Below are 12923 nucleotides of genomic sequence, written 5' to 3'. Positions count from 1 at the left end.
TATTTCAGTTCAATTATTAACGGTGGTTGCCTGAACATGCATAGTGCATGCCATTACGGGTCCATATTCAGTTTATTATTATCAAATATGTCAGCTACTCTGGAATCTAGATATAATAATGAACTGCATATTAAAACAATATATAGTGAGATAATCATGAATAAATTGGCATCAACGACTTTTGTATGATTAAGTGGCTCAAACTTTGGATAAGCTATATTTGATTTTTTATTATTAAGACAGCTAAGTAATTTGATTGAACAAATTAAGCAGGAAGTGCACTTCAATCTCCTGTAAAAATCCAACCTTTTGTTGGATTGAAGTTTGAAGGACATGTATTAGACACACCTAGGCCACACCTGAACCTCATCTCTCTCTCTCAATAAATTATATCTCATACGGCCATGGCTGCTACTGCAGAATTAGTAGGCAATGATCGGGATAGTCATCAGGAAATAATGGCACTAAGTCTACAGAAATTGGTCGAATCACTTGGCAGGGTTGAGGCGTTACTTAAGGTACTTGTGGAATCGCAAGTAAATGCATCACAGTTTGTAAAAAACACTGGCGTTGTTATTAGTATTGACGAAGAAAAACATAAAACTGCCACAAACCCATCATCTTTATTAATTAATCCTCTTCATCATCCAGGTTCGTAAAATTATTCGTTTTGTGTAGAAAATTGTCGGTTAATATTTCCACATTATTCCTAGCTATATCATGTGATCCAACATCTCTTTCACGCTTTCTTCAATTTTGATGAATATTTGGTAGATTTAGCGTCGACGTCATCAACATTATTGACACCAGAAGAAGATACTATCATCACTACTGCTACTACGGATAATTTAAGTGCAATCATGGAAAAGCCATCAACAGTGAACGATAATAAGGACATTACCCAAGTGATACATAATGATCATAATGATCAGATAGAGAAATCTGGTAAAAGAGATAACCGAAAATGAAATATTAGATTAGATTTTGTTTTATTTTATTTTGTTGATATTTTACTGATCGTGTTGCTCCTGTATGTTTAAGCTGGAGATGGTGAGCAGGTGACGACTAAAGTTTATTTGGATGGATACCAGGAGCTATACTGTGCAGCGATAAAGAGTGACTGGAAAGTGGCTAAAATTTTTTTGGAAAAGAATCCAGAAGCAATTACAAAAGTGATTACTAGTGATTCACAAACAGTGTTGCATGTAGCTGTAATTGAAGGAAATCTGATGTTTATAGAGGAGATTGTGAGTATCATGCCCCCAGAAATACTTGAATATAGAACAAGGACTAGTGGTTATACAGCACTTCATTATGCTGCTATGTATGGATTCGCTAAAGCCGCTGAGGTGATGGTATGCAAAACTCCCAATTTGCCTCAGATAGTTAACGGGTTAGGAAGGGTACCACTTGATAGTGCTCTAACATCAGTTACAGCCGGACAAAGAGAGACAGTTGAGTATCTTTATTCCGTAACTAGACACGAGCACCCAAGTCCGTTCTCTGGTAGTCAAGGTGAATCTCTTTTATGTCGGACGATTGATGCTGGCTTTTACGGTATGTGTATAAATCCTTAACTCTTTGGAGGTTTCACCATGCAGTTAATTTCTAGAGTTAATTAGTGTTTGGGTCGTAGATTTTGGTATATCTTGGTGTTCGAGTCCTAAGTTCGCCCAATTTAGTATTTGGATCGTTGATCCGTTGGTCAGCATAAAAGTTTGGTCAAAACGTTAAGACAGCTAATGCCCGTGTGCGGTGAAGAATTACTTTAAATGAACGGCTGTAACTTGCTTATCTTGTTATTTTCCTTCTTCATCTCTTCCTCTACGCCGCTCGGTCACTTCCAACAGAAGAAGTGCTTAGTGAACACTAGCCGAAAAACTAACAGTTAAAGAATTACAAGGTAACAGAGTTCGATTTTAAATCACCATCTGCTATTGATTAATAATCTCAAGATGAAGTGATGACCCGATTCACCACCCTTAATTCATTGAGAAGTTGTGAAACTATCAAACGAACGAGTGGTTGTTGCTGCTGCTTCTTCCAATGGGATTACTGTTGGTGATGTGAATAAAGAGTTGTTTGGGAAGAACTGGTGATTATGTTAGAGATGAGATTGTTTTATATACCTAGCTGTAAGATCTATAACGGTGTGCCATATCAGTAGCCTTGATAATATCGATAAAACAAATTTAGCTCTATACATTAACAAAGACGGGTTACGGAACGGAGGATCCGTAAGGAGGGAGTCCTTTTATGACCGGTTTTTTGTCAATCGAAACCTGACTAAAAGTTGGAATTTGAGAAAAAAATTGGAAATTTTGGTGGGCTGAAAAGATTAAAATGCCCTAACTCTATTAACATTGGTTCCCACCATTCTGTATTATTTTTCACGAATTCAACACCGCCGCGACCAACTATCACCATCACCAGCAGCACCAACACTTTGACACCGCCACCAGTACCATGCCACCGCCACCACAACCATGATAACTGCCAAAATCATTATCACTGCTACTACAATATGGAACACACCTCCTCCGATACTACCAGCACCACAGAAGCACCTCTGCCACTCCTACCGCCACCGCTCTAAGAACATCACCACCCTATTCAATTGCCTCCATCGCTACCAGCACCACCGCTACCTCCCACTACAAGCAACACCACCATAAGATTAATTCCAATTCAAACTTCCCATACGATCACCATTTTGAGAACTGCATCCACTTAATTCTTCGCTAGAACTACTAATCAATTCAATTGCTTCTAACCATCTCCATTCAATTCCCAGTAACGGCAGTCCCCATCTATTCACTTCCTCCACCATCTGTATCTTGTCATAAATCTCAACTAACCGATCATGTCTTCACCTAATTGATTTGGTGAATCAATTTCTCGATTCCTCTTTAATTGAATTTGAACATCAGTCTTTGCCATCTCCACTCACCTCCTAATTGTTGTGTATTCTTCCATCATGAAATCAATTTAGGTTCCAATTCTAGACTGTATGATGCATTCATTTCTCATCTCAACACCAACACAGCATATCCAATCAATCACTGCCTGCAATAACAGCAAGACCACACAGAAAGACATAAAACTTACCTCCAACTCCCATTGACGTGTTGCTGCTGTAACAACTACTGCCACCAATTCCGTCCCATGCACTTCCATTTCAACCCAATTTCAGTCCATATCGAACCCCAAAATCTTCTTTTCCCTATTCAATTACCGCCTTTGTCAAATCCTTGACGTCTACAACATGAGCTCAGATCTGTTTCCTTGATTAGAAATGAAAGGGATAAGAAAATGGTACAGAAACTGAAACGTGGTTCGACTGCAGCTTCTCAAAATGGGCTTGGAGTTGTTGGTACGGCTGGATAAGAAAAGAACGATTTTTTGGGACCATGGTTTTTTGGGGACCATGGTCTTATTAGGCCACTCACCTTACAATGATAAGGGATGTCCTAACAATAATCCTACCTATTAAGTTTACTAATTTGCCCTTAACCTAATAACATTAACCCTAATACTAACCCTAACCGTGATTAATCCTAATCTAAAAAAAAAAACTTTCGCACCCACTCAACCATTCCCTACTTGTCTTCCTCTTCCTCTTCTTCATTTCAAACTCGTCTTCATCAAAATAGGAATCATTCATTTTAATTTGTTTTTCATCGATTCAGTTGAATAGAAATCATACACGGGTATTTTTTGACAAACCCATTCATTTTAATTGGTTTTTCATCGATTCAATTGAATAGAAATCATCAAAATAGGTTTGGAATGGTAGTTACAGTGTTAGGTTCGGTTAGATCGTGTTTTCTATTTGCCCTAGGTTCCTAACCGAACTCACTGAATTGAAGAACACGAAGAACAGTTCGGTTATATGTGATTCAGATTATGTAACCGAACTGCGGAGTTCGGTTACCTACACAATTTTACAAGTAACCGAACTCAAGCCTTAAACTTCTAATTTTTTAAAGGTTAAGTTCGGTTCAATCGCAAAGAAATTGTAAAATTTCTACGTAACCGAACTGTAGGGTTAAAATAATTAGAAAGAATTTTTTTTATGTAACCGAACCTTTTTGTTATTCCCATTCTTTTGAGTATTGTAAGCACCGAACTATGACCTACGAGTTCGGTTCGATCGCAAAGAAATTGTAAAATTTCCATGCAACCGAAATGTAAGGTTAAAAAGATTAGAGAGATTTTTTTTTTATGTAACCGAACCTTTCTGTTATTCTCATTCTTTTGAGTATTGTAAGCACCGAACTATGACCTACGAGTTCGGTTCGATCGCAAAGAAATTGTAAAATTTCCATGTAACCGAACTGTAGGGTTAAAAAAATTAGAAAGAAATTTTGAGGATGTAACCGAACCTTACCACTTTTCCCATTAGTTTTATTAGTCTTATAACCGAACTATGAACTATGAGTTCGGTTTGTTCGCACACATCTTGAAACTTTCATGTAACCGAACAGTAGGGTTAAAATAATTAGAAAGAATTTTTACAAGGTTAAGTTCGGTTCGATCGCAAAGAATTGTAAAATTTCTATGTAACCGAACTGTAGGGTTAAAATAATTAGAAAGAATTCTTATGTAACCGAACCTTGTTGTTATTCCCATTCTTTTGAGTATTGTAAGCACCGAACTATGACCTACGAGTTCGGTTCGATCGCGAAGAAATTGTAAAATTTCCATGTAACCGAACTGTAGGGTTAAACAAAATAGAAAGGTTCTTTTCCTATTAGGTTCGGTTGGGAACTTGGTTGCGTTCAAGTTTGCGAACTAACCGAACACACAAGATGTACCCAAATAAATTGTTAAGTTCAAAGTTCGGTTACCTACAATTTTATCCTACGTAACCGAACATGACACTGTACGACCAAAACCTCCATTAACGAGCGAGTTCGGTAACCTGTGTGTTTGGAAAACGTAACCGAACTACACTTTCAGGTGTGTTCGGTTACATGTTCTTGACATATGGTAACCGAACTGGCACAAATCTACATAAAAAAATTCATTTTTTTGAAAGTTTGGAGCAATTCAACCAACATTATCTAAGTTTGAAGCATACATGGGTACCCAAATACCCTTCCTCCGGTTGTGGTTGGTAAAATCCATCGATTTTCATGTTTTCCTTCTTCATCTTCTCTACCTTTACTCTCTCAATAATTCTACTTCTTTGAAAAAAAAAACCATCTGATTTTTTAATCTCACTAATTATCTTTAACTTAATCATCTCACTAATCATTACACTAAGTATTATTAACACTAACTAATTATCACCCAACATTTATTAGGAGGGTAGATTAGGTATTAAATAAATAATTAGATAAGGGGTGACTTAGATTTACTTCTAATGTCTTTACCCAAAATAAAACCATGGTCCCAAAAAAAAAAAAATCATGATCCCAAAAAATGGTTCTAAGGAAATGAAAGAATTAGACATTGACACGTCACTAACTATTTTCTTTAACTTTAAGAGCACCTGGTCCCCTTATTCTTTGACTATTCATTTGCCTCTAAGTAATTTAAGAATTAGAACACTTCTCTGTCCCTCCACTCTTTTTCTTAGAGTGGCACTGAAAAAATTAAGCAAAGGTTAACATGGTTGAGTATTGGGGTGTTGTTATCGGTAACGTGATATGCTGAATTTGAGCTTTTCATCGCAAATACCATTTTGCCTCTTATTTAGCCGTTCATTATACCGGTAATCAGGTCTGCTCGTACTTTTGTTTTTTTTAACAGTCCAATTATAACGGTGTTTCGTTTTTTTTCGGTCGGCCGTTCCACCGTGACAGCGGTGTTCTAGTCTAATAGAACTAAACACGATACTTGTAGATATTGCATCATCTATTGTCCAGCGATTTCCAGAACTGATTATTGATCAGACGAAGAAAGTGCAGACAAAAGCAATGGATTACATGGCAGAAAGGCAGTTTATGTTCCCTAGTGGAGCTCAGCTTACATTCTGGCAACGCTGCATCTATTCATGTTAGTTAACTATCCTAACATTAAGTTGCATATAGTATTCACTGATATATATGAAGAAAGTTTTATTGACATGATTAACAGAGTAATGTGCTTAATTAAATGCATGTTCGGTGGTTCCGGCTTATGGATGAACTAATTAAACTTGGACAGGATTATATCGCACAATAATTTTTCCAAACCCTTTTAATTATATAACAGTTTTACAAATGATTCACCATATGCTCATATATTTTTCTAAATGCGGGTGACATGAAATATACAGTGGTAGAAGTGGACATAAATATTACATATGGGCTTGACACCCGAACAAACAAAAGCAGTTCTTCACTTAGCTCAGAAGTAAGCCTTCCCCAAAGCTTGAAAGGCACCAATGGGGACGAAGAGAACCCTGTTGAAAGATTTTATGGTCCCTGCAGAGGCGGAAAGAACCCACCCGAGAATTCAGATTCATTGGAAATCGTTGTTAAATGTCTATCTGCAGCCAGAATCATGGTTTTACTCATCATCAAGTTATATGTGTTCCTCAGGCGCTTCATCTGGTCACCAGGTTTTTTCTTGTCTATTTTGTTTTTATATTTTTAGACAAAAAAAACTCTTTATATTCGGGAATGATAGTTGACTTATTATATGGCACTCCATATACTTTCTAATTTAGTTGCGACTTGGTTGTGGTCATTTATTTCAGTGACTATTATCAAAGAGTTATATAAACAATTATATGATGACAAAGTGAAGCACAAACAAGCTGAAGCCTTGGTTCATATTATATTTACAACACTTAAAGAAAGAATGAACAAGGTTGAAATTATAGATTTTTTTAGACAATCTAACGTCATGAAGTTGGCTATAAGGCATGGAAGTGTAGAGTTTGTAGAGGTGTGTATTCAACTCTTTCCATTCCTAATTTGGTATGAGATGGGGGGACAATCTATGATACAAATGGCTATTGCTGAACGAAATGAAACAATTTTGTACCTTATTTGTAAAGAAAGCGGAAAAGAAAAACTCGATCTAGTTACCAGAGATGATGGCAAGGGCAACACTATCTTGCATTATGCTGCCAAGTTAGCACCTGCTGCTCACCGTAATTCGATCCCTGGTGCATATCTTCAGATGCAACGAGAAATGCAATGGTTGAAGGTAAGGTTGTAATTCAACTGCGATTTAACTGATTACTTGGTGTTGTTTACTGATTCAAATCAGGAACAATAACTGCTGATTGGCTTTCTTAATTTAATCCCGTAATTAGGTAACAAATTGAGTTCTACTTTCATAGTCCATTGACCCCCAGTGAATTATCTGTTCTAAATTTCTCAGCTTTCCTAATTTTTTTAATAACCATCTTAGTGCTTACTATTTACTTTCATCAAAAATTGAAACCTCACGCGGATGCTCATTCCTTAATCAGCTTTATTGTTGTCATGTACTATAATTTGTAGTTTCTTTTGGCTCAGGGGGTGGAAAACATGATTTCCGAGAAAAATAAATTTAAGAAAAACGAAAATGGGGATACAGCACATGATATATTTACTAAAGAACACAAAGATTTAAAGGAAAGTGGAGAAAAGTGGTTCAAGGATACCTCTGGATCGTGCATGCTAGTAGCTGCTCTCATTGCTACCGTAGCATTCGCTTCCTCTTTTACTGTTCCTGGAGGCTATATTAGTGATAGTAAAAGCAGTAAGAACGGCATCCCGGTTTTTTTAGGAAAGAATTTATTTATGGTCTTTGCAGTAGCAGATGCCTTCGCTTTATTCTCTTCTCTCACATCAGTACTAATGTTCTTGGCTGTATATACTTCGCGGTATACAGAATTTGATTTTCTCGAGTCCTTGCCACAGAAGTTAATATTAGGACTTGCAACTCTGTACATATCTATGGCTAGTGTATTGATAGCTTTCAGTGCATCGCTCTTTATCGTGCTTGGAGAGATATTCACATGGGCTCTCATTCCTATTGTGGGGTTTAGTTGTGTTCCTGTGATCTTGATCGCAAGATTGAAGTTGCCGTTGTTTTTTGACATGATTCGTTGCACATACTGGAGAAGCATCTTACGGGAACATACCTACATCTCCAGCCTACAGCTAAATGCAAAGAAACTAAGACAGAAAACTTAACTGAGAATGCAGACATAATCGGTTGTTCAGGCCATGTCTGGACCCCCAAGTTTCACAACCAATATTTTAGATTATTCAATGTGTGATCCAGTAGTCAGCTGGTTGTAACCGGGGAGGCCCAACAATAGTAAATGTAGTAATTATATGCAATACTTTGTAATAGCTGGTTGGCAACCGATAGTGCTTCTTAATGAATCTGTCAAACTTTGACGTTCATGGTAATCAAAGCAAATTATTCATCAGAATATTTTAGGATCCATTTTTTGGCCACCCACCCTACAATGATAAGGGATGTCCTAATAATAATTCTACTTAGCAAGTTTACTAATTTGCCCTTAATCTAATTAACATTAACCCTAATATTAACCCTAACATTAATCCTAATCTAAAAAAAAAAAAAATTCGATTTGAAACTCGTCTTCCTCTTCCTCTCTTATTCTTCTTCTTCATTTCAAACTCGTCTTCCTCTTCCTCTCTTCTTCTTCTTCTTCATTTCAAACTCGTCTTCATAATCGATTCTTCTTCTTCATTTTCTCGACAAACCCATTCATTTTAATTTGTTTTTCATCGATTCAACTGAATAGAAATCATCAGAATAGGCTTGAAATGGTAGTTACAGTGTGAGTTCGGTTAGAACGTGTTTTCTACTTGCCCTAGGTTCCTAACCGAACTCAGTGAACTGAAGAACACGAAGAACAGTTCGGTTCTATGTGATTCAGAACTTAGTTACCGAACTGTAGAGTTCGATTGTTTCGCAAAGAAATTGTAAAATTTCTGTAACCGAACTGTAGGGTTAGAAAAAATAGAAAGCAATTTTGAGGATGTAACCGAACCTTACCACTTTTCCCAATAGTTTTATTAGTCTTATAACCGAACTCTGACCTATGAGTTCGGTTCGATCGCAAAGAAATTGTAAAATTTCCATGTAACCGAACTGTAGGGTTAAAAAAAATGGAAAGCAATTTTGAGGATGTAACCGAACCTTACCACTTTTTCCAATGGTTTTATTAGTCTTAAAACTGAACTCTAACCTATAAGTTCGGCTCGATCGCAAAGAAATTGTAAAATTTCTATGTAACCGAACTGTAGGGCTAAAAAAAATAGAAAGCAATTTTGAGGATGTAACCGAACCTTACCACTTTTCCCATTGGTTTTATTAGTCTTAAAACCGAACTCTGACCTATGAGTTCGGTTCAATCGCAAAGAAATTGTAAAACCTCCATATAACCGAACTGTAGGGTTAAAAACATAGAAAGAATGAAAACATGCTAAAACATCCAGGAGAAGGTTTGGTTAACTGTCAAAAATGTCAGGTAACCGAACTGCTGTTGGGGAGAAGGTCCGCATGCCAGAACTTCCATTGATATGGAGTTCGGTAACCTGCGTGTTTGGATCAAGTAACGGAACTACATCTTCAAACTAGTTCGGTTACTTGTTCATCTCACAAGGAAACCGAACAACACCTTCAGATGAGTTCGTTTACTTGTTCATCCTCACAAGGAAACCGAACTACACCTTCAGATGAGTTCGGTTACTTGTCTTCATATAAACTAACCGAACTGTTCAAAATCCAGTTCCAAATCTTACATTTTTGGGGAATTTTTACCAATTAAACAAATATAGTATGAGAGGATGGAGATGAAGAATCAGATTCATCACTTGAATACTCAAATGGGGTGAATTGGATTTTTTTTTTATTTTCCATGTTTTTCTCCTTCATCTTCTCTAACTCTAATCTCACAAAAATTCTACTCATAAAAATTCACTCAACTAATAATAAACCCATCTTTTAATTTAATCTCACTAATTGTTTTTAACTAAATTATTTTACTAATCATAACCTAAATTAATTAGAAGGGTAAATTAGGTATTAAATAAATATCTAGATAAGGGGTGACCTAGAACTACTTCCAATGTCTTTACCCAATTACAGAAAAAGAGAATCCCAATTTGAAACCGAGTAAGCATAGTTTATGTGGATTCTGGACCCTTTTGCAGCTGCCCAAGATAAAACCAATGATTTAGCTTCATCACCCAAGTCTGAATCCTCCTTAAACTCATAGTTTCTCTCGAAAATTCGACAATTCCGTTCTCTCCATAAAGTCCCCACAATGGCAGCTGGTAAGAGATCCCATAGAATTCTTCCATTAGCTGAAAGATCTGGGTGAAACCAACACTGTGCAAGATTTTTAAAAGATTTAGGAAAGACCCAAGACCAATTCATGAAAGGCATCAGCATGCATGCACCAAACCTTGCCGGCAATCTTAAGATTAAGTTTTATTATCGTTCAAGTAAGGCGAACCAGGTGGCTGTTACAATTGCATCACAACACTGCATCCTTATGTTCGTTTGCGACTGCATCTCCTTTTTAAACTGCACATCTCAATTACTTATATATGGCATCAATTTATCTATCTGATCAAAAATAAAAATACACTAGATTTGTGCCCGGTGCGTAGTTTTAACTTGATGTTCGTGGGGCTTTGCCCCGCCCCGTGGCAATGCGTTTTTGATTTCGTATGGCAGCGCAAATACATTAAATACGTTTTTTTCTTTTAACCCGGTGTGTGGCTACGCATTTTCGATTTGGTGTGCACGGGCTTCGTCCCGTCCCGTGACAATACGTTTGATTTGTGTGGTAGCGCGAATACATTAAATACGATTTTTTTTCATTTAATTTGGTGTGTGCGGGGATTTGCCCTCCCCGTGACGATGTATTTTTTATTTGGTGGCTATACATTTTTGATTTGACGTGGGGGTGCGAATACATTAAATAGGTGGAGAAAAGATAGAAAATATGTACCAATTTTAATTAATTTTTCTTTTATTTTCCCAAAAAATATGTATGTTTTTTACCTTTACGTAATGGAAAAAATAGTATATATATGATACGTGCTCGACTTCCGTATTGCATTTGAACTTCCATAAAACTGCAAATAGCGCTATTAAGAATAGCGTTTTCACTATTCCACCACTACACTTGCATTTCCATCCACGATTCCAAATACTGAGGTGGCGTGGAAGATGGAACTCTTCCACCAGAGTTGCTCTAATATGGTACTCCTAGTACATATTTCATGAAGTTTAAGAGAAACCGTAATATATCAGACATCTGGCGGTTCCTATTAGTAGGGCTACATGGTACGGCAGTTCCTTATCAATTGCAACTATAAAGGAATCGTAAGATATTCTATGGGAATCTGCAACGTATGATATGCATTAGAGAATACTGTCTATATGCATCGGAGGTCACTAAAAGGACATGTACACATAGACAGATGGTGCCTGGGGGAAACCTTCGACTTCAAATATTTGTCCCCGTCATTATTAGCAAGTACTTGGCAATTTTGGGTTAAAAACATTACACAGAATCCCTGTAGTATTAATGGGTGAAAATCCAATTGGAGAAAGGATTGATAATATAAGATGACATATGGTTCTCATGAAGTGAAGTAACTACGTTTGAGCAGCGAGCCTCCATACGAAGAAAACTGAATGGTAAAAAGATATCAACCAAGTAGTCGATGGCGGCGACAACTTAGAACAGTTCTGTTTCACCGGGAAAAAACGTTGAAACTTTGAGATGGAATAAACATTGAGTTAATCTGATTCATGCAAGCCCTTTGAGTTTGACATGACATATAGATATTCGTAAAACACTAACAGAAAAACGTCAAACAGAGATAGAAAGGAAAAAGTAAGATGGATTACCTTGCAGTTTTGCAGAAACTCGTTATAAAAGCTTCTCGTGGGGAAGATATTTTGAAGTTAGCTGGTACGCCCAACTTATACATATAAACACGATGCTCTTTTAATCCTATTATAAACTGAGTTTAGGAATCTGCCTTTTCTGTATTAAAATTTCCTTATTAAGCTGAGTTTAGGAATTGAGTTAGGAATTGAATTTGGATTTCCATAGAATTCCAAAAACGGTATGTACAATTTCCTTTTTTCGTTTGTTTCTTCTTTTTTAACTAGAGATGGCAAACGGGCGGGACGGGTCTGACTTGTGACCAACCCGCGGGTTACGGGTTAATACAAACCTGAGCTTGCGGGTTGAAATTCTTCACGGGTGGTCACTTATCCCACCCGCGCCCGTCCCGGATAAAACTCGCGGGTTCACGGATGCTCACGGGTTAACTGGTTTTTGTTGAGTCAACTCGCCAAAAACCGATTTCTGGGCTATTTCCGGCACATTCAGGCCATCTCAATTTCACAAGCAAACTCTAAACTGCTCATTCAATTCCAAGCCATACCATTACTATTATTTCAATTTCACAAGCAAAAATGTTGAATACGAATACCTGGAACAAGTAAATCATGGATCTGAACTAAAAACTGAACAACATGAGCAAATCAAACAGAACTTGTATATATAATCATCACCAATTACAATCATACAATAAACTAAAACATGTGAAATTCAAACAAATCCACCCAAATTACATCTCAAAACCTTAATCAAACCAACTAGATCTACTAAGAACAAGTCAAATTACAAGTCAAACTGAAGATTGAACTCAAATCGAATGAAAAAAAAAAAAATCTTACATATTATTAATCGAACAGACGGCCAAACAAATTCAATCAATTTTCTCCTCCGATCTTCACGAACCCAGAAAATCAATTCGCTCTTGTTTTTCTCTTCAAGACTTCAAACAATTTGTTATTCAAGCTAATCAAAAAATTTATATAAAGAAGAAAACAAATAAGAAAATCTGATTACCTGCCTTTGATCTTTAGATCTAATAATTTTTCGATTTGTTGTTCTGTGAATCTGTGAAGTTCTGTCCGTCAGGAGA

At 36.7% G+C, this 12923-nt stretch overlaps 1 protein-coding gene across 3 annotated transcripts; it reads left to right on the top strand.

The window, feature by feature from the left end:
* The first annotated feature begins 209 nt into the window (after positions 1-209).
* LOC113327796 lies at positions 210-8292 on the top strand. 3 transcript variants are annotated; one of them, XM_026574927.1, is made up of 7 exons: positions 210-651; positions 775-945; positions 1048-1557; positions 5851-6003; positions 6266-6550; positions 6689-7143; positions 7458-8292. In XM_026574927.1, exons 1-7 carry the CDS (start codon positions 405-407, stop codon positions 8118-8120), a joined length of 2484 nt encoding a protein of 827 aa, XP_026430712.1. In that variant the 5' UTR covers positions 210-404; the 3' UTR covers positions 8121-8292. The 3 variants fall into 3 exon arrangements, with proteins under 3 accessions (XP_026430712.1, XP_026430711.1, XP_026430713.1); XM_026574926.1 differs by having other exon boundaries at positions 1042-1557; XM_026574928.1 differs by lacking the exon at positions 5851-6003 and having other exon boundaries at positions 1042-1557.
* Positions 8293-12923: the final 4631 nt, after the last annotated feature.

This window comes from Papaver somniferum, unplaced genomic scaffold (assembly GCF_003573695.1).
Source record: "Papaver somniferum cultivar HN1 unplaced genomic scaffold, ASM357369v1 unplaced-scaffold_107, whole genome shotgun sequence".
In the NCBI taxonomy this organism is placed as follows: Eukaryota; Viridiplantae; Streptophyta; class Magnoliopsida; order Ranunculales; family Papaveraceae; genus Papaver; species Papaver somniferum.
This window is presented reverse-complemented; position numbering and strand designations above follow the sequence as displayed.